At 44.2% G+C, this 23574-nt stretch overlaps 1 protein-coding gene across 8 annotated transcripts in view; it reads left to right on the forward strand.

The window, feature by feature from the left end:
- PARP4 (poly(ADP-ribose) polymerase family member 4) overlaps positions 1-23574 on the forward strand; it is a 2159601-nt gene that overhangs the window by 545122 nt on the left and 1590905 nt on the right. For all 8 annotated transcript variants that reach the window (XM_085621544.1, XM_085621545.1, XM_085621546.1 and 5 more), the window contains exon 17: positions 12552-12683. In XM_085621544.1, the coding sequence (XP_085477670.1) occupies positions 12552-12683 (132 nt within the window). The remainder of the gene's footprint in view (positions 1-12551; positions 12684-23574) is intronic.

Genomic DNA, 23574 nt, shown 5'->3' on the forward strand with positions numbered 1-23574 from the left:
CCTCCCGGCAGAGCTCTATAAGTGTTGCAAAAGCCTCCTGGCCCCGGTGCTGCGGGATGTAATTTCTTAAGTAGGGATCACAGGACGAGTTCCAGGTTCATGGAATATGGCTAACATCTTTTTTTTTTTTTAAAGATCCAGAGGGACGAGCTTCGTACCGCCCAATTTCTTTAATCAATGCAGATGCAAAGGTGTTTGCTAAGATATTGGGGGAAGTTTAAAACTGAACTAGGTATGGTCTTATTGGATGCACAAAAGGCATTCGACCAGGTGGCCTGCGAGTATCTCTGGGCAACACTCACTGCATTTGGGGTCAAGGCAAACTTCCGGAAATTGGTTGAGGCTATGTATCAAAATCCGTTGGCTAGGCTACAGTATTCAAATGTTCAAACTACCCCCCTTTCTATTCGGTGCGGTACGCGGCAGGGTTGCTCTCCCTCTCCTCTTTTATTTGCTCTTTATATAGAGCCATTTATTCGTGCACTGTTGGCTAACAATCTGATATGCCCGTTGAATATCGAACAGCGCCCCCTCAAACTTATGGCATATGCCGATGATAGAGCTATTTTTACGGAGAAGCCAAAGGAGGCTAGAGAAAATATCAACAGAGAGGCTAAGCGGTTTGGATGCTTCTCCGGCTACAAGCTGAATAGCAATAAAACTTAAGTTCTGCTTAATTTCCAGTCGGAAGTTCCGATTGAAGGGGCCTGTCCAAGGGTTACATACCTCGGGGTACAGATTTTGTTTAAAATTGAGCTTATACATTCACTAAATGATGTCTCTTTACTAACTACAGTTACTAAACAACTGAAGGTGTGGCACAAGCTTCCACTTAGCATCTTAGGTAGATGCAATGTTATAAAAATGAAGATACTTCCCAAGTTTCTTTATCTCGTTAGGTTCATCCCACTCCGAATTCCTAATGGTTTTTTTAAGAAGCTAGATGGGGTCTTGAGCAGCTTCATCTGGGGCTATAAAAAGTCAAGATGCGCTATTGGATTGATGAAGCTCCCTTATAATCAAGGTGGCTTGGATCTCCCAGATTTTAAACTTATTTTTTGGGCTGCTTTTGTTGGGTGCCTACGTAGTCTTATGAACCCTGAGCAAACGGACTTTTGGCATTGGTTGGTTCTTGGGGGGGAGAGCCAGATGTTTTTATATCGAATTAATGACCCCAATTATTTTAAACGTGTACAATTTAAGACTATTAGAGACTGTGTACACATATGGCAGGGCAGTCAAATTAGATTTTCTCTATCTCTCGTACATAGCAGGCTCCCTCTTTGGGGCAATCCATTGTTGCCCGGAATTTTTCAGGACGGTACGGCTTGCCAGTGGGCTAGGTATGGGGTGCATTCCTTGGGACAACTATATGACTGTAATGACTTTAAGACACTTGAGTATCTCCAGCTGATATTTGATATCCCTCAAAGGCTGTTTTTTAAATATTTACAGATTAGGGACTATTTTGTTAGAAATTTAGCAGTCCGGACTGTTACCGGGTCAGATATGTGGGAGTGCATGTACGCTCAGAACCGGCAGGCCACCATCAGTAAGGCGTATCAAATTATTTGCCAGAGCAGAGGGATGCGAGAAATTGGCGATTAAGTGGAGTGAGATTCTGGGAGAAAATATTACTATTGAGAATATGAAGATTGCTTTGGATATGATTGCCCGATCTGTACATTCTGTAAACTTACGCCTGCAGCAATTTCTGACACTTTGTTTACTCTACTATACACCGGAAAGGATTGCTAGTCGGGCTGGATGGGGGGGGATTCATGGAGGGACACGTCAGAACTTCCCTAATTGTGGGTTAATTGCGGCTGGCATTGTTCATATGTTTGTTATGTGTTCTGCCTTAAAGTTGTTCTGGGATAAGATATTAGTAGCAATTAGCTATAGACTTGGTGGGGACATCACGCTTTCAACATCTGAAAAGATGTTAGGGTACAAGGAAGACTGTGGTCGGAATAGGCCTATACTGACAATTATACTGGTTGCTGCTCTGTTGGCGATAGCTAGTGCCTGGATCTCTCCGAAATCCCCTACGGAAATGGAATGGTGGTTAATCCTTAAAGAAACTGGCCAGAGGGAAAAAGCGTTGGCCAAAGCAAGGGGTATTCAAGCTCTACGAAAGTACAGGGCCATATGGGGCTGTTTAGAAGAGTCGTAAAACATTTGGTTAAAGCCTGCTGATTGCAATAGGGATATATGGATATAAAAATGCCCCAGGAGAGCTCCTATCGCTTTTGTTTGTATTATACTTTGCTTTTGTTTTTATACTTTGTTTGGCTCTCTTAATTTTTTGATTGTATGACTCTACTTCTTTTTGACAATAAAAATTATTTTAAAAAACCAAAAAACAATGCTTTGCGGTCCGAGACCTCCCTCGACCATTCAAATCCCTTGACTAGGGCATCAATCCCAACCCATACCGCCAGAAGCTTCATTGATAACGCGAACAAGTATGGCGACAGGGGACATCCCTGATGGGTACCTTTCCCAATAGGAAATTTAGGGGGCCCGAGCCCGCCACACGCACCGAGGTCTAAGATCTGTGTTTAATAGTTTTATGTATGATAAAAATCTGGGGCCAATGTTTAGTCGTCACAGGAGAGCAAAAAGAAATATCCAGCTAAGTGAATCAAAGGCTCTGTCTATGTCTGCCAGTAGTAAAGCAGCAGGGCCTTCTAGGCGATCTATTGCTGCTATAGCGTTATTAGCGATGCGAATATTATGACGCGTGGCACGGCGGGTCATGAAGCCAGCCTGGTCTGGATGTAGCAGATCGATTATATACGGTAGAATGCGGTTTGAAAGGGCTTTAGCGAGTAGTTTGGCTTCAATATTTAATAGGGTATGATGTGTGACATTCGGTGGCGTGGCTTGCAGCTCCAAGATGGAGGTCGCATAAGTGACGAGCTCCGGGCCCGGTACGCCTAAGCCAGCAAATATCCTCCAACTCCAGCAGCCTTGATATCAAGTGGGGCTATAGTACAGTGGCAGAACGCGAAGCATTTGCAGTGGGACCGAAAAATGTGACGAGGAGCACTCTTGAAGAGCATCCTGTGATTCGGACTGGTCCCAGCGAGAGCAGGCCTAAGGCAAGTGGGGTGGGGCTTGAAGCAGCGGCTTTGCCTAAGCGTCCTGGATGAAGCTGTGATCACTCGCTGCGGCCTGGATGGCGATCTGCCCGGAGGGCAAAAATACACTGCCTCCGTGAAACCTGCTGGCGACTGCGGGCTGCCAGCTGTTGGTGACCAGACCTCCCCTCCTCGCTTGTGCATCCGGGGACCGGAGGATTGCCGTGGCGGAGGCAGCACCCCCTAGGAAAATCTGCATCTTTTTCCCCCTCATCTGACACCGGGAGTGGACCTGACATCACCATACAACTTCACCCACAGTGTACTAAGCCCAGGACATGGGCCTGAGGGACACGTACGGCTGCAGCCCTAATATTGATTGGTGACCCTGGTGGACATTGCGGGGCCCCCGCTCTCCTCCCTGGGCGCTGGACGGTGCGGTGGAAATGGCGCCCCCCTGCCCCCTGAGGGCTGTTCTGGGCTCTCCGGTCCCCTGCGGCCCCCCCCTCTCCAAGTGTTAGTGCGGTTTTGGGCTCCATAGGGGCAGTGGGCCCTAATTCACCACGAGGAGTGGAACACTGCAGAGGCCTGCAGCCTTCCCCCCCCCCCCCCCCCCACCACATTACGGCTAGAAACCTACTAGTGCCCTGCATTGTGGAGTGCCTGTGACGGCGGGAGCAGGCCCCAAGATGGGGATGCACCTGTGGGGCCGTGCCGGGTCAGAATCATATACCGCTACTTGGCTCAACACTCGAGGCTCCCATGTGGCGGTCTACCTGGATTGGTCGTGAAGATGGGCCTACTCTGCAAGTTGGGAGACCCGTGACACATAGAAATATTGTTCCACCTTCGCAGTGACTGTCCCAAATAGTGAGCGGGAGAACACGTGTGTGGATGGACTCCCCCTTACAACTCACCACTGTGGGTGGACCCTGGTGGATTGCCGAAGTGGGAGCTCACCATCCCCCCCCCCCCCCAACCCCACCCTGCCTGGTTGCAGATTCTAGCTTCATAACTGGCCGGTGGCCCTGCACTGGTCCCTGGGAGTAGCGGCAGGCAGTCACTGCCTGAAAAGTCAGTATAGTATTTCACTGCCGGACAGTGATTTCCTCTGAGGCCTATCACTGGGCCTGCACCATTCTATTGAACATATTGACCCACACGGAGCCCATAGTTGCAATAATATTTAAGTCACAGCTGAGCCAACAACAATGGGTAGAGGTAGGATAAAGACAACCGTGGGAACCAGTAGGGCTGGATCTCGCTCGCCACCCTCAGAGACTTCGTCGGTGCAATCTCGTCTGAATGAGGATGGGGCTACGGATCCTCCTCCCACTGACAAGCTGGACATGATATTGCAGGACATCTGAGACTTAAGGTCTGCAATTGCGCTACAATTGGGCACCATATCAACAGAACTCAATTTGCTATATGGTGGGGGGTGGAGTTTATATTCTCGACGTCATATCAATAGCTAAATCATACACTATCATCTTCTGGAATATATAGGGATGGGTTCGATACACAAGAGACATAAGATTGTGGCCCAGCTACATCGCCATCAGGCTCACATTGCATACTTGCAAGAGACGCACCTGGTTACCTCTGAGCTTAGCAAGGTACAGAGAAGATGGAGGGGTCAGTTGTATGCTACTGCATAGTCTGCCTTCTCGAGGGGGGCAGCGATCTGGCTACGGGCGGGAGTTCCTTTTTCTTTAAATGAAAGTTGGATAAATGACCATGGGCGATATGTACTTTTGCAGGGGACACTGGACGGTGGGCAGGTGGTGTTGGGGTCAATATATGGGCCTAATACTGACCAGGACTCCTTCCTCTCCTGCCTGTCGTCAGCCCTCTCAGACTGGCGCAATATCCATGGGTACTGGGAGGAGACTTCAATTCTGTATTTGACATTCATTTGGACCGCTCACACTCTCCCTTGTCTAACATAGCCGCCACAGTGCAGGCCACTAACTTGACTAAATGGGCGGAGGGTTGGGGACTGCTGGATATATGGAGATTGCAGCATGTTGGTCTACGTGAATACTCCTTTTATTTCTACCCGCACTCCCTGATCTAGCTCGGTTTTAGATTGGGACTGGTGGCGCTACAGTTTGACTCCTCTGTTCCAATTGTAGGGTTGATCTTGCCGCACCAGCCGGTGCACAGGCATCATTTGCTAACACACCCTAGCACCTTGTCTTGATGGTTTTCTTTTCATTTTCATACACACTTTTGCTTTGGATTGGTGGTAGCTGATGATGAGAACCTGAGGTAGCAGGCGAGTACCTTCCTGCTTACCCCCATGGTGTTACTACCGTGAGGCACCACCTATCCTTTCTCACATTTTTTCACATTATTTTGTGTGTTGGCTTTATTAGCCATAGTTCACTACACGAAGGGAACTTGGGAGCCACGGGTTACCACCAACATAACAGACAGATTTTAATGCTTCTAAATTTGGTGATCCAATCCCTACTAGTACAGATGGTATATATATAACCTCTGGTTTAACAGATTGTCTAAATGTATGACAACAAGTTAACTAGGGATTTGAGTATTATAATCACCCTGTGAACAGGTCCTTTGTTGTGTACCAGTATCTGAGAGGGGGATGACCTGTTCTCTGCCCTATAGCTCCTTATTGTGTTTGGCCTGCACATAATGGGCCATGGTGGCCATTTGGTTAGGTGGCTATACCGTGGATTGCGGTCACATCTGGGAGTGTCATTGTTGTCTCTTCACCAGAAATGGGAAGCTGCGATGGCCAGGGAGTTCACTGACAGGGAATGGGTGCAGATCCTTGAACAGCCCAGGCGCGTCTCCCGTAATGCCCGGCTTAAGACTATACAACTGTTAATACTACACAGGGCTTACCTTACACCCCAGGTGATAAAACGCATGTACCCAACTACCTCCTCAGAATGTCCTAGATGTCATCACCCTGATGCAGATTTCATACACGTTATGGGCCTGTCCTTCCCTTAAAGATTTTTGGACGGAAGTCACACAGGGCCTCTCACAAATTACTGAACGATCCACCTGGACTACTGTTGAAGCCTGTCTTTTAGGTCTCCCCCCTCTCCCTAAAAAAGCGGGTGTACTACGCCGCTTTACAGGCCTCATCTTGATGTTGGCCAAGAATCTAATCACACAGAGGTAGAAATCCCACACGGCACCACCTGTGGGGAAATGGCGGGAGGAAGTTATAAAATGGGCTAATGCTGAGAGAGAAGCGCTGCAGCGTGAAGAATATAGAGGGCTGAGGGAAAAAAACAATATTGATGGAATGGGCTCAACTATTAGAACATTTCAAAGTACATTCTGCAACAATTACCGATGACTGATGGAATGCTGGGGATCTCTAGTTTCTTCCTCCCCCCTCCCTTTGTTCCCCCCACCCCTCTTTCCCCTCCCTTGCCCCTCCCTGGTCTTGATACCCTTATTGCCCTGGTCAGAACTCCCGAAGAGGATGCGTTTTAAAACAGACACTTAGTTTGCAGCGGCACAGTTTTTTATTATTATTCACTTTTTCTTGAAACAGATTTATTGTTTGAGGGGGGGTGGTTGAAGAAAAAATTAAGATCGTAAAACTTATTCATACGAAGTGTACCTCCTGTTTCTTGCATCATGTATGTGGCATATACATGGGAACAAATAAATATTAAGATTAAATATATGACAGTTTCAAGATACCAATGCCTATAACTAGAATCCCTGTATGTAGTTTGCAAACTACTATATTGATGAGGAAATACAATGTATACATGCATAAAGCTAGAAAAACTCAAAGTCTGTGCCATGGGGACTCTGCATTGCATGCCTCGCTTCAGACTTAACTTTTTCATCTGATGTGCAAGCCAACTTGATTGACCTCTCCTTCGATGGATCACACCTGTTTGGGGACAATGTAGACGCTGCCTCAGACCCTTTTAAGGCCATCAAGGCCACAGCCTGATCTTTGGGACTCCAACAGCCTAAGCCACTAAGGGACTGCCATCAGTTTTAACACTTAAGGGGATTTTCTAGAGGATTCTCTATTCGCAAGCATCAGACCCCCCATTCCCAAGCTCAACAATCTGATTCCTCTGGTCAAGCAGTACGGAGTAGTGCCAATGGAAAGAGCTGTGGATCCCTCCAGCAAGCCTCCTCCTCTTCTTCTTCCTCCATCATTCCACCTGGAAAGCAAGTCTAGTTTGCTTCTCCAAGCCATATAGAGCCTATGGGGGGAGCACGGGTGGCATATGAAGACTTTGCACTGGTGCCTCCACAGGCAGTGTTTCCAGCATGAGAGAGGCTTGTCAGACACCATTGTGGTCTTCCCAAACGATGCAGCGGCTGTGACTTGGTAGAGAAACAAGGTGAACCTGCACCGTGGAATGACCTCCAGTCCCCCTCTGACCGTGCCCATATAAAGACGGTTGCCTCTACCCCAGGGTGGGGGCTCATCTGGAGAATCTGGAGATTGTATTGTATTGTATTGTATTGTATTGTATTGTATTGTATAAAATATTTGTATAGCGCAGCTATCACCCCACGGGTATCCTGGCGCTTAGAGACCCTAATGACATAAGGCAAAACAGAACGATTAGGCCACTGAACAGGAATGTTACTAGTTGTTTCTGGCAAATAGCCAGGTCTTAAGGTTCCTCCTAAACATCAGTAACGAGTCAGCTCGTCTGAGGCTTAGGGGAATTTCATTCCAAAGGCGAGCTGCTGCCGGACCAAAAGCTCTACCCCCCAGCTTTGTCAAATTCACTCTGGCAACAGACGCCAGGCCTTGGCTGGTGGACCGGAGGAGTCTTTTGGGCGCATACCAAGTAAGCCGTTCTTGTAAGGAAAGCGGGCCTGAGTCGTGTAACGCTCTAAAGACAAGGCATAGAGATTTGAAACTGACTCTATCCTTGATAGGAAGCCATTGTAGGTCCCTCAGTGCCGACGTCGCGGAGGAGTTGCGCTGTTTTTTGAGGGCCAATTTGGCTGCCATAGACTGGACTCTTTGCAACCCCTGCAAAATGTATTTGGGTGCACCCAAATACAGGGAGTTGCAGTAGTCCAGTCTACTCATGATGATGCTGCGGACCACCAGTGGTCTCACTTCGCTAGATAGTAGAGGGAGGATTTGGCTGAGGGCTCTCAATAGTGCAAAACATATGCCAATTGTTTTATTGGCCTGGGTTTTCATTTGGAGGTCTTCGTCAAACATGACTCCCAGGTTGCGAACCGTCCTGGCTGCCACTATGGGAGCATCCTCTGGTCCGAACCAAAATTCGCCCATTAGTTGTCTGGACAGTTTCGCTGCACCACAGTACAGCAGCTCTGTTTTCCCCGCACTAAGCTGAAGGGAGTTAGCCCATGGCCAATCTGAGATCTGCCCCATACACGCCTGAAAGGAACTCATGGATATTGCATGCTTTCCTTTGATGGAAAATAACAATTGAATGTCATCGGCATAGTTGACAACGTCAATCCCGAAAGATTTTATGATAGGGATCAAGGGGCTAAGATAAAGGGCCTTTTGTGTCCGGAGGAGCAGGTGCTTTATATCAATCTGCTGGAACTATGGATGATTCAGCTGGCATTCAAGGCCTTTCTCCCCTCCTTTCAAAGTCGGTCCATCTAGATCTTGATGTACCATAAAATAGTGATGTGGTATGTGAACAAGCAAGGGGGGGTAGGGAGTCAACTCCTTTGCCTTGAGGCATTGAAGTTGTGATCTTAGGCACACAATCAGTGGATCTGGTTAGCAATGAGACCTCCGTGGGGTCTCTGAATGTCAGAGCTGACAGCCTGAGCCGGCGTTATCTTGCCAATCACAAGTAGTATCCTCTGCCGCAGAAAGTACAGGACAAGTGGGGCACTCTTCAGGTGGAAAATCCTGAATGCCAGCAGTTGTGTGCCCTCCAGTATCCGTTAAGAGGAGCCTTCGTGGCCAGGTTTCAGTTGAAGTGTAACTTTCAGCTTCACTACGCATTTCCCATTATTCCCTTGACTTCTCAAGTTCTGAAGAAGGTTTGCCAAGACCGGGCCCAAGTAATTCTGATTGTCCCAGATTGGTCAAAGGAGGATGTGGTATGCGAACCTTCAGCGCTTCTCCCCATGTCCCCCGCTCAAGGTGTCATTCAGACTGGACCTTCTCTCGCAGTCGTAGGGAATGGTACTGCACCCCAATTTCTGAGGCCTCCACCGACATGCTTGAAGATTGAGCTAGGACATTTACGCTCTTTTCAATTGCCTCCCAAGGGGATGGACCTAATTCTGTCAGCTCGTCATACCGCCACAAAATTGTGTATTCTGGAAGATGCACAGTTCTGTTCTCCGTGCGCAGAGAACAATGTGAGCCCTTTTCAGACCATTTTGACCCAGATACTGTAGTTCACACTCTCCTGAGCTCAGAGGGTGTGTGCTATAGGTACTGGAAAGGGGAACTGGCTTCATTGTTGGCATTCATCTGTCACCCAGATCAGTCTTCCTTGTTCATATCCCCTATTGTGATGCGATTCCTGAAGGTGTTGACCAATCTGTATCTGCCATCTCCCTTTGTTATGCCCCAGTGAGACCTCTCTTATTTTGACTTTTTTGAAGAGGTCTCTGTTTGAGCCCCTACACAGTTGTCCGTTGCAGTTGTTATCAATGGCACAGTTTTTTTGGTGGCCTTCACCTAGGCGAGGTGAGTCAGTGAATTGCAAGCCCTGAGAACCCACCCACCATTCAGAAACGTTTTCCCTGACAAATTGTTGTTGCAAACCAGGGCTGCCTCCCTTCCTAAAGTGGTGACACTCTTTCATCTAGACTAGTCCATTACCCTGTCAACCTTTTTCCCCATGCTCCATCCCACGAAAGAGGATGAGTGGCTTCACAGGATCTAAAGCTGGCTGTAAGCTTCTACCTGTATCCCACTAAAGATGTGCAACTGGGTGACCAGTTTTCATGAGGTATTGTGGTTTCATGAAAGGCAAAGCGGTACAGAAGTGAATACTGTCTCAATAGATCATTCTTTGCAGCAAGACTTGTTATAATCTTGCCAAGAAAAAACTCCCATAAGGAATTAGGTTTTATTCCACCCAGAAACATATCATCGTTCTCCGCCCTTGCTAGAGGGGCTTCGATCACAGAAATCTGAAAAGGCAGCTACATGGGCATCCTTAAACCCTTTCTCCAAGCTTTATTAGATTGGATTCTGAAGTGTGTATTGGTGGCCCATTTGCCAGATCTGTCTTGCAAGACTTCCTCATTCAACCACCCATAGAAGGGTACTGCTTGGGATTCCATTCTATGGGCGAGGAATGTGCAGGTAAAAGTATTCATCAGAAGAAGAGAAAGTTTCTAACCTGCGGCAACGATCTTTCTAGTGGATACTCTGTTTAGCTGGATATTCCTCACCTTTCCTGCCCACCTCGCGTTTATTGAATGTTTTACAAGGAAATATTAATAAGGTTCCAATTCAAGTTTAGTACTACATTATCATTGTTTCATGGCAATCCATCAACTCGCCTTAAAGGCTCGGGAAAAAGGGTGGAAGCTGATGCTGTTGCGCTGGGTTGTGCACTCTATGGCTTAAGTGACATGATCAGGCATCACTATGCAACCAGCGCCCCCTCCCAGCATCTTTTGAGCTTTGAAGTTTCCATACGCGGTCTGATGTTTGTGATGATTCTGCAGGTAGTTAGAGTATTCACCAATAAGATCGTTACCACAGCTAAAGAACTTGTTCTTAAGTGCCAAAAATGTTTGGGAAGGTAATTGCATTTACAAACACATTATTTCCTCATCAGGCCCAAATTACTACTTTCGCATATTTCGTTTTGAGATAGGTTTTGTGCTTTTCATAAGCGGTCCTATTTGCAAAAGTAGGTGAAATGCCCTTTTGAGGTAGGCACCCTCCCAGGAAACAGTCACAGAATGACTCCTGTCATTAAAACGATTACATCTTATTACGGGTGGGAACCAGGAGAAAATTCCCTATTTTATGGGAGTTTCTGCATGGATAAAAATAATCTCCCTGTGGAGAGACATAAAAAAGGTTTATGTGGGCAATTGCACAATTGGAATTGATGTATTCGTGGTAATTCTGTACGCTTTGGTGTTAGGCATGTGACTGCTCATGAGAAACAAAAACTGTCACCTTTTTGCAGGAGTTCCTATATGGGAGCAAATTTCTGTATTTTTTCTCTGACTTTTGAAATTCTGCTCCACGGCCCAAAGGCTCATTCATATACCTTCTTTGTATGTACAAAGAACCTTCTTTCCCATGTTGCTTCCTGTTGCGATCTACCATGACCTCCATGTTTTATAAATGGCCCCTGAGACAGAAAAAATATCCTTTCGTCATTCAGAAGCTAATAATTAGAGTTTCATTAAATTGGGTAGCATTAACACCTATTCCACATAGTGTATTCAATTTTGGTATGAAATACTGCAAACATATGTTGTGATTATTGCTATAAACCACAACCATATTGCTGTTATTATTCATTGGTTTATGTATTACCAAGGATTTGAGAATTCAAAGGTTTCACTGTATACACATTGGAGGACCGTCACACAGAGAGACTCGCATTCACAATACCACCTGTACACCATTTTGTTATATAAATGAACACCAGTTTTCATCCTGTCACAAAGTGACAGCTGTTTTCACAAGTTGTTGGCAGGAGAGAGTCAAATAAATAAGATTATCAGATTTATCATGAGTAAGAGTTTATCACAGTAGATTATGGTGTGGTACCTTAGCCAGTGGGAATGATTATGGTGGGGAATGATATAGACATTTTAAGATGACGTTCTTGATTTCTACTCTATCCAGCAGACATGATTCTCCTTAAACAGATGTGTAGTCTGTTGGTGAAGTAAGGGTGCTTATAACATAGTAATGCATCATCTCTTGTATATAATGTGACCACATTTGTTCAAAGGGAGTTATTTTATTCCTGATATGGCTTTAATATAATTGTTTTTGTATTATGGTTGAAATGGTTATGTTATGGTTGAAATCAGTTTTAAGAATTAAAACACATATTGTTGCTTGTACACCAATGGATATATATTAGATTTAACAAAAACTACCAAGTAATGTGAACACCAATGCAAAATGTTAGCGTCAAATTGTAGAATGTTTGAGATAAGAAATGCAAAGTGCAAAGTAAAGTGTTCGTTAACAAATATTAGTAGCTTTATCAGAGCTTGTACCCATGGAGCTTGCTGCCTTGTGACTGTAGAAGTGTATCGAGGTCAGTTCTTAATACTCAATTAAGTAAGTATTTTAACTATCCCATGTTGTATTCTTGAATAATACACTAGGAAAGCAAGCAGTCTGTCCTAAAAGTTGGTGTGCAAGAACATTTGATGATATACTTATCTTGATAACCAAGCATCTAGTTCGCCCCATATAAAACTACACACAATGTGTCTACATTTTGGTTACTTGTTAATAAATTAGTATTATTGTTTTTCTTTTTATTCTAGGTTGTGGTTTTTCAAAGATATACCAATCGGAGCACCGTTCCCATTGAGGCAAAATATGTCTTTCCTCTGGATAGCACAGCAGCTGTGTGCGGATTTGAAGCTTTCATCAATGGAAAACATATTATAGGAGAGGTATTTCGATTCATATTTGTCCTTGAGCACTGCCCTGGTTTTGGTCACTTCAGGGTTTGGCCTGCACGTGGCTGTGGAAACAGGGACATCTTAAGGATTTTGGGGGCCCTGGGCCAAACGTGTTTTGGGGGCCCCTGTTTGGGACAATTTTTAATTCATGATCCAATTTCAGCTCTTTCATGCCCTCTTTGGCCAAGTCACTGAAAGTGCACAGACACACCCATTCAAATTCTAAATGTGTTTACACCTAATATTCAGTGATCGTGATGTGTGTTTTCAATATTGTAACACAGCAGCAGCTCACTAATATTACTGGAAATTATTACTGTGACACCCTCACATTTCTTATATGTGAGGTCCTGTTTTGACCTAAAAGACACTTTTATATGAACACTGCTTGAAACTTAAACAATAATTTCTCTGCAAAATGTCTGTAACAGACTCACACATCACCCACATTAAAAGTAAATGAAAGGAAAGGCTGCTTGCCTTACTTAACGTAGATTCAATGTACTAGCAAAGCTTTTGGCAAATAGACTGGCACAGGTGGTCCCCTCCCTGGGTCACCATGACCAAAACGGGTTTGTACCCTCGAGAAGCACCTCCTTAAACCTTCGGTGCTTCTTTTCGATTGCCACGTATTCGCAAACCCAATGGCCAAGAGCAGGCTACCTCATATTTGACCTGGAGAAGGCATTCGACTCCCTGGAGTAGGGAATCCCATTTGTCGCACTAGACGAATATAATCTGGGGGAGTCTTTTCTCAACATGGTGAAGCTACTGTATAGTGCCCCTACTGTGAGGGTTAAAACAGGCCCCTACATATCCGGCCTCACGGAAGTCCGCAGAGGGACTCGCAGGGCTGCCCGCAGTCTCCATTGCTCTTCGCACTGGCGATTGAGCCACTACCGGAAGCAATACGCACGGAGAAACCAGATGACATTGCACTAGGAGACGGCACACACACAATATCTATGTACGCGTACTATCTTCTACTATACATAAGAGACATCCACTGCATCCCACAGGGATTAGCAAACATACTGGAAAACTTCACTTCTATATCAGGACTATGTGTAAACGTCACTAAATCCTGTCTATATCTCTTCAGTGAACAATGTGGTGACCCAGAGTATGTGCTCGACGGAACACGTGTCCGTTGGTGCGCATACACATCCCGCTACCTGGGCATTCGCATATACAGAAGCCCAAAAGACTTGGAAGATGGCAACCTGGGCAGAGCACTGACCGCAGTCCACTTCCAGATGGCGTTTTGGGACATGCTCCCACTATCAGTGACAGGGAAAGTGGCCATAGTAAAGATGGTAATACTGCCCAGGTTTTTGTATTATTTCACAAATCTCCTACACTACATCCCTTCGTCCTTCATCCGGCCCCTCGAAAGATTAGTAAATGATTTCATATGGGGAAAATCTAGACACAGGAGGGCGATCAGCAAACTCTACTTACCGGTGACCAGGGTGGCCTGGCAGTTCCACACTAGGAAAAGTACTACTTAGCAGCCCAAATACAATGGGTTACAAGATGGTTTGCGTACCGCCACAGTGGAGATACAGCAACCACACAACCCTCCCTACCGATCACGGAGCTAGCGGTAATATTCCAGCCATGTTCAAAAGCCATGTCGCCGGACTCACTACTGCTGAATGTGGCCTACAAGAGCTTCCATAGAGCACTGTATATCACCCGCAAAACCACACCATACGCTCCATAAGCATCCCTCAGGCATCACACAGCGGCAAACCTATCGGCCCTCTGCCAGCACTGGGAGGCAGACATAGGACGCCAGCTCACAGACACGGAATGGGCCTCGGTATTGGCGAGCTCAACTCAGGTTCCAAGGAAGGCGCACCTGCGACGAATACAATTCTATATCATCCCTGGAGTATACCTCACACCAGCGAAGATCAATCAATACTTTAGACGCCAAGACACCAAAGGCCCCAGATGTATGCATTTAGATGCGGACTTGCTACATATGCTATAGGAGTGCCCCCCATTAACAGAATATTGGTCAGTAGTAGCTGACGCGCTAGCGCACTGCACAGGTCGCACACTCCTGTTTGAATGGCACGTATATTTTCTACATTTATAACATAGAAGCCGCAACAATAAAACCACGTCTAGATTTTTAGATCTAGGGTTTGCAGTAGCAAAAAGGCTAATCACAAAAAGATGGAAGGACCCTGACCCGCCGCTCATAATAATGTGGAGACGCTCCATGCTAAACTGGGTCAAAGCAGAAAGCACCGCACTCAGATGCGAGGACATGCTTGGGATCCGCAAGATCCCCCTCGCTGCAAGTTGGGATGAAATCCTAACCGCACTGACCCACACACAAGGGAAAGCCATGCCCTCTCAGCCTCCTGTAGATGATACACCTCAAGAGCGCATACCATAGAGGAGAGCACGCGGGATGGAGAAGCGGAAAGGAGTGAGGTAAAGTATTCCAACCCACCGAATAAGTGCAACCATGAGCATCCCTCTGCCAAGCTAGCAGCCAGCGCCAGAGCACAAATGACAGACATTAATGCCAAGATAGTTGCTCCCAGGGAACCTGAACGCAAGCCTCACAGTTGAGATCCCTAACCTGTTAAGCATTATTTTGCCACAGTTTCGTTAACACCCCTCCTCCACAGTTATGGAGCACATCGTGACAAATGCAGGCACAGCACAGTTGCACAGCGTAAAACGTATTAGGAACATCATCACTGACACCACAGACATATACCCAAGACAATGTGCCTGACGCCAGGCAAGATACAAAAGATGTAATATCAGAAATATCCTTCTTTTTTTGTCAGTTATTGTTGCGTGTCTCAACTTAATAAACCAATGTGTGCCTGGTATGTGTTTATTATGAAGAAAAAACGTAATAAAACCAGTTGTAAAAAAAAACGTAAATGAAAGGAAAACAGTACTTAAAACAATCTGTTTAAGAATTAGGTCAAGGTCATCAGGGAAGGACTAGCTGCAGAACAGAGCTGGCTCTATCAGGGGGCCCCCTGAATGGCTGGGGCCCTGGGCCAGAGCCCACTTTGCCCATGCCTTAAAACGTCTCTGTGTGGAAAATGTGTTTTCCTAGTGAGAAACGTGCAATTTGGAAGAGGTCGGAGTTTTCTAGCTGTTGGAAAAGAAATTCAGAGCTCTAATCCAGACAATCACATTTCCTAGACAATCCAACATGTAATTGACAGGATTCACGAGTCATGACTTGAAAGTTAAAACGTCAAGGAAACACAAAGACATTAATCCTTTATAACCCGTTAGGCAACTTTTTAAAATGCTTGTAACTCAAAAACTATTGATTTTCACCCAAACAAACAAAAGCACGCTTTCTGAGTAAAGTTCTACTTTCATGCCAACTTTGCTGTAAATTGATTTAGAGGTTCGAGCTGTTGAAAAGTGCAACATTTCCTATGGGAGCTAAAATGGAAAAACACTTTTTTTCACCCCACATCCCTAACTTTTTCCCCCACCTTGGATGTTCAGGCATGCCACAGCTTAGCTGACTAAGATAGTAGATTTGACAAATTTCTTGAAAATCCATCCCATGTTATAGGAAACCACAAAATGGCTTTTCAGTGGAAAGTGCATCTCTTCCATAACTGCACAGTGGTAAATGGAAAAAAAAAATAATATATATATATATATATCTGTAGAGACTCATGCTTAGCATAAGCCTGCCATCTACTGTTGGGCTCGAAAGTGTGGCAGTTGTTTTTCTTCAAAGAAGTATTTTTGAGTTACAAGGTATCGTGACTCTTCCTCTTACTTGTAGTGCACATGGTCATCGACTCCATTGCGAGATAATTTTTTCCACTGTCAAGTTCGGTCGTGTGCTCCTCTGCTCCAGTCGACGCCGTCATTAGGATTCTTTCTAATACTGTCTGTATTGATTTCAATCGAGCTTTTATCACTAATTATTGAAATATCATATTAACACTGAACTCGTCCGGGGGACTTGATTCGATTGCTCGCTTTGGGGCGGAAATTCTCTTAACACATTTTTTCTAAAACACAACAAAGAGTTGATGGAATAGACAACTTTTAAATTTTGTCTGTCGTGTCACGCAAAATTTCCACACACAGATTTATACAAGGTGTGTAATTCCTGTTTATCTCCTGATCATCAAAAAGAAAATTGTGATGCCTGAAGATCGTTCCAATCAAAAAAGACTTTCAGAGATCTCAAAGCCAGAAGACTAGAAATGTCTCAACGCAGCATCGAAGACACGCCGGACATTTTTGTTTCAGAGGAACTGGAAACAGAAATGGAGGCACATCTGTCGGTTGCAGATGGGGGTAACTTCTCTCCAGAACAGAGCTCTGACTCGGATTCAGAACAGGATACTATCACATCAGGGCAAGAAACTTAATTAGCTCTATCTGCCTCCACCCAAATAACCAATACCCCAAAAGTCTGCTGTTGGGCCACCACTTCCTACGGTCCATGTTTGGCATCAACTGGCTGATTCCAGAATGTCTGGCCTCGGTTCAGCTCTGAAGAAACAGCCTAAATTGCAATTTCTCGATCCAAAACACCCCATATCAGAATCAACTCGACTTTCTGTATCGAGACAATCTAAAGCAGAAGCTTTATCTACTGAATCAAAATCTCATCCGAAAAAGCGACCAGACTTTACATCAAAAAGATGACTACAGAACTGAAACACTCGCCACCTAATGTTGCTGGAGAGAAATTGGGTCGGAACCGAAAAAACAAACAGTTGCACATTCTCCAGAAACTGTACAGCCACGAGTTGAGAAACTGCATCAGGAGCTGGATTCTCAGCAAAACACTTTGATTCACCCTGATTCAGGAAGAATCCTCACCAGGCCCCCTCAAGAACATGTACAACCAGCAAAAAGACAAATTTCTTTTCAAGACACAATAGATATTCATATTGCTGGCAAAAAGAAAAAGAAGTAGGATAAAGCTACTAGTCCACTTCTCTTTAGCCTTCTGCCAGTCCCAGACATTCAAACTCCATCACCACAACAGTCACCAATTCATGACACTGTAGATTCACCAGAGGAATCACTACATTCTTTCAGAGGAGATGGGGGTGACGATGACCAGCATTCTTTACCTCCGCTAGACATCTGGGGGGGCATTTGACACAGTCCGACCAGATAATACTGATCTTTATCCATCCAAACCTTTTCCTCCTGATGACACCACAACTTACCATGACCTTATCAGTAGAGCATCTAATTTTCATAAGGTAACACTACACACTGAGACATTAGAAGATGACTTTCTATTTGAAACTCTTTCTTCTGCTCAACGTTCCACACATTATCTTCACATGCTTGAAGGAATGCTCAGACATACCACAGATGTTTAATGACCCAGTTAGATCTAGGATTATAGCTCCTAGGGTAGATATAAAATTTAAACCTTCCCCAGCAGACCCTGCATACAATCAGAGTCAACTCACACCAGACTCTTTAGAAGTGTATACTGTTCGTAAACGAGCAAACTCTCAAACAACTGATGAAGCTCCCCTACCAGACAAAGAGGGAAAACGTATAGATGCAGCGGGAAAAGGGGTAGCAGCACAATCATCCAACCATTGGAGAATTGCCAACTTTATCGGTCTTTTATCACGTTGTGATAGGGCACACTGGGACGAAAGGGAAGAAAATCTACAATACCTCCCAGAATAACGTAAAAAAGGGCATACCAAATTGCATCAGAGGGAAAACATATCTCCAATACAAATATAAGATGTACCCTTGATGCTGCTGACACAGCTGCTAGAGATATAAATACCAGCCTTATACTAAGACAAAATGCCAGGTTAAGGGTATCTGGTTTTAAACCAGAAGTACAATAAAATTTACTAGCCCTTCCATTTGATGTGCACAGGTGGATACTCCCTCAAAAAAATTAAAAAGACAATGAAAAGCAAAAGCAATGGGAGCCCTCTAGACACAATCACAATGGGGTTCCTTTTGTCACTTCATATCGTGGAGTATCTGAAACAACCTCCACTGAGACATCGACCTCCTATAATCAGACACAAAATCAAGCATCCTCTCCTAGAGGATAATTTAGGGGACCCCATTGAGAAAACAATAATAGAGGTAGAGTTAAAGGAAGGGTTTAAAACCTCACCAAGCCTTGACTCGCCCACCATTCACCCGATCACACAACACCTGTCGGGGAAAGACTACAACAGTTCCTTCCCGCATGGATAAGTATCACATCCGATCAATGGGTGTTAGATATTATCCAACATGGTTATTGTCTGGAGCCCACTTCAACACCTCCAATTATTCCACTGCGCACCCACAAATTATCACCAGACCGTCAAAAGCTGTCACAAGAGGAAATTCAAGCTCTATTGAACAAAGCAGCAATATAATTACTGCCATTACAACCACAAGGGACAGGGATTCCCTTTACTTCCTTATACCCAAAAAGGATGGAATTCTACGACCCATCCTAGACCTCAGAACTCTAAACCATTACATCCTTTTAGAACATTTTCATATGGTTACTCTTCAGGACGTCGTACCAATTGTCCAACAGGAAGAATTCATGACTGCATTAGACCTATAAAATGCATATTTTCACAATCCAATTCACCCAGCACACAGGCAATACCTTAGGTTTGCTTTCAATGGACAACACTTTCAGTTCAAAATGCTTCAGTTGCAAAGACAAAACAAACACATTTTTCCATATTTAGACAACTGGCTTATCAAAAGCAACACATATCACAAATGTTTGCAACATACACAAACAACAATAAATCTACTGCACCAACTTGATTGTACAATCAATGCAGTAAAATCACACCTGTATGCTCCCCAGATACAGTCTTACTTGGAAGCCATCCTAAATTGTCAAATGGGACTAGCTTATCCAAATTCAGCCAGTATCCAAACTTTCAAAACCTTGGTGCCACAGTTTCAGCCTCAAAAACAAATATCAGTGAGAACAGTTATGCGTCTCCTAGGGACCATGGCATCATGCATAGCAATAGTACCTCATGCTCCCTCTATAACAATGCTTAACACAACAATGGTGTCAAGCAGAGGGTAAATTAGAGGATCTAGTGTTGATCAGGTGTCAAGCTTGCCACTCTTTGCAATGATGGAACTCCAAGAATCTGTTACAGAAATGGCCTTTTATAGACCAAATTCCGCCAGCAATCATAACAACAGATGCATCAATAACTAGATGGGGAGCGCACTCCCAGAAAATGACTTTACACGGGCACTGGACACACAGTCAAATCTCTTCTACTTATGAACCACCTAGAGCTGCTAGCTGTTCGCCTAGCGATAAAAGCATTCCTTCCTCACCTCACAGGCAAAGTAGTCTTAATCAACAGACAACATGACTGCCATGTATTACCTGCACAAATGGGGGACCAGATCTCCACAGTTGTCTCTCCTAGCACATAAATCTGAAAGTTTGCTCTACAACACAACATTCAAGTGTGCTCACAGTACGTACCAGGAGCAGACAACGACTTGACGGATATCCTCAGCAGGACACGCCAACAAGTCCACGAGTGGGAACTCAATTGACAAGTCCCACACCCATTCTTGTAACAATGGGGAAAATTGGACATAGACCTATTTGCAACACCACAGAACACAAAATGCCAAAAGTTCCCCTCCAGGTTCCGTCACCCATAGTTCAAAGGCAATGCACTATGGATCAATTGGTCAAGTATATTTGCTTACACTTTTCCACCTCTCCCCCTGCGTCCATTTGAAATTCACAAACCAAGACAAACATTCCTGACACTAATCCTAGTTGCTCCCACATGGGCCAGGCAACCATGGTACACAACTGTACTGGAGTTGTCAGTAGTCTCACATAATCTACTACCGAACAGACAAGACCTTCTCACTCAGAACCTAGGAGCAGTAAGACACCGAGACCCCAGATCTCTCAATCTTGCAATTTGGCTCCTGAGGTCTTATAATATGGATACTTAAATCTACCACAAGAATGTATGGATATCCTAAAAGAAGCAAAAGGACCCACAACACTGGAATGCTATGCAGAAAAGTGGAAACACTTTGTTCATTAATGTCACTGAAAAGATATTGATCCACTAAATGCATCAGTTCAAAACATTCTATGTTGCCTGCTTCACTTACAAGCTGCAGGGCTATCTTATACTTCTATAAAAATACATCTTACAGCGTTAGCTGTATACTTCCAAAATAGAGAGCAGACTTATATATTTAGAAGTCCCCTTATTAAAGCTTTTTTTACAAGGCCTTAATAGTCATTCCACCTAGAGCTCCACCCACACGGGTGTGGAATCTTAATATTGCGCTAACAAGGTTAATGGGTTCACAAATTGAACCATTGCGCACGTCTACTACAATTTTTGTCATGGAAACTTGCTTTTCTCATTGCAATTACTTCACTCAGAAGAGTAGGAGAAATTCAAGTACCAATTCTAGAGGAACCATTTTTCTAAGTACATAAAGACAACGTAGTTTTGAGAAATTAATCTAAATTTCTATCTAAGGTAGTATCACAATTTCACATGGCTCAATCCTTATCAAGTGTCAGCACACCCCAGTGTTTACATAAAGTACTATACACTCTACTGTTCCATTCACTATATGTAGTAATGTACCTTACTGTATTGTCTTCTCCAGATTTATCCTTGCTTTTGTCCTTCAGAAGTTCTTCTCTCTTTATTTTCTGGGCCCTTCTCTTAGCTCTATCTATACTACCCAAGACATAGCCCCGTTTGACAAACTTTTGTGTAATGTCGTCTGGCTTTTTCTCATATTCTTTTTGTTCACTGCAGTTATGTTTTGCACGTAAAAATTCCCAGTCAAGAATATTGTCTATTTGTCTTTTCAAATGCCCTGATTCTGCATGTAAAATAGAGTTAGCTGCTGTAGACTTCCTATGCAATTTTGACTCTAGGTGTCCATTCTTGAAATATAATTCCAAATCTTGAAAAAGATACACTCTTTACTGAACTCTAAGATGAGTGTTATGTTGTATTCATTATCATTCAGGTAAATATATATATATGTATTTATATATATTAGTAATGTGAAAATGTAAGGTAAACTTTTAAACAAACTCACTGCAGTTCAACTGTTAAAGTTAACTCGAATAACTATAACTTGTGCCCTAAAGTAACTGTAAGTTGCACCCCACCATCCAATGTTGTTAAAAGTTATGTAATTTCAGATGCATCAGTGATGTCATGTAACATGTCATGAGTGATGTAATATGGTATTTAAGTAGCGTGAATGGCAGTCCTGTAATTTATGGTTACTTTAGGGCACGAGTTATAGTTACTTGAGAGAACTATAACTAGTGAATTTTACTGGTTTTGTTAATTTACAATGGTCATTTTAACTGACATTTACATAACTATAGTGTCCTGTTAACCTTTGTGTTTTATAGTGAATTTCTAAGGTTTAAAAAAAATGTAAAGTAACATATTTTCACAATTTCTAACTATAATGTCACTTGAACCTTGTTTTTTTTCCCAGAGAAGTTCATTTTTTTTAACCAAAAAGTAAGATGTCCATCGCCTTGCACAGATGCATAAATACACCATATCAATTTATATCTGCAAGGTTAAAATGCCATTCTTATGACCAATGTCTACATATAATCATGAAGCCCCAATGGAGTCACCAATAGACCAACCCATTAGCTAAGATTAGTACTTTAACCCTTATCAAATTTTCCGATTTCCTGAATCATCTATAAAAGCTCTAATATAGATTATCTTCAAGAAGAACAGGGCGACTCTGTAGCATACTCTAACGTCACCTAATTCATACAAAAATGTAAAAGCCACCTGGTGATAAATAATTCTTTTTTGTAAAAAGAGTGGTTTAAGAAGGGATATCCTGGGGGTCAAATAATTGTTTTTTAAAAGTGCTATATGCTGAGTGGACTGATCTGATCGGTTATCACAGGGACAGTTCCTAGTAAATGTGCCCCACCTCTCATTTTTCGGGAAAGCAGTCAAATGCTGGAAAATAACAAGATGGAAACAGGTATCTGTTCTGTGCAATATTAACTATCATAAGGTACACTTTGCATTCTAACTCCTCATTCCATACTCTGTACCGCCCTACTGTAACCTTGGGGAGATCTAACTTGTTTCCTCTTCCTATGACAGACTTCTAGCACATGCTCTCTTATGTCTATTTTTTGAATACCTTAAAATATCCTCTGGATGAGACCACAGATCCCCCTCTGCCTGGTCCAGTCCCAGTAAGGTCTGTTTTATGTTATGTAATCATGGGATACTATTCATCATATCTAAGCCCATGCAGTCCTTAAGGATTAAGTAAAATGTGCCTATAACATTTTGGGTCGTTTCTAGAACCCTTCTTAAAAATCGGTATAATTAGTTTGATTGACCAGGTAGGGAGTATAACCCTGCTCCTGCTGCATTAAGAACCTTGGTTAGAAAAGGAGCCCATAAATTTGGCTCAGATCTATACACGTCCATTGGGACCCCATCCTGTCATGCATCCTTACCCTTTGGGCTGTTGTTAATAGCCCTAACTACCTCCTCTATGGTAAACGTTATACTGGTGAATAGCTCGCCTGCTCGGGGGGTGTGGTCTGCAGCCCAAGATGGTGGTCGAGCTCCGGGCCGGGGCCTTACATCCGTACAAATATCCGACTCTTCTCACCTTGGCGGACGGTGAACGGAGAGCAGCCGGCGGCGTTTCCGGCCTTCCCCGGGCCTGGTGCACGCTGGAAGCCGCGGACTTTCCTGGGGCCTGGCGGGGCTGCGGAGGTGCCTTCTGGAGGCGGCGCTCACGAGAGGTCCCGGCTCTGGGCCGCACAGGAGCATTGCTGAGCGGAGAGGTCCCGCTACCGCTGGACGTGCGGGGC

The sequence above is a fragment of the Triturus cristatus genome, chromosome 8, assembly GCF_964204655.1.
Source record: "Triturus cristatus chromosome 8, aTriCri1.1, whole genome shotgun sequence".
NCBI lineage: Eukaryota > Metazoa > Chordata > Amphibia > Caudata > Salamandridae > Triturus > Triturus cristatus.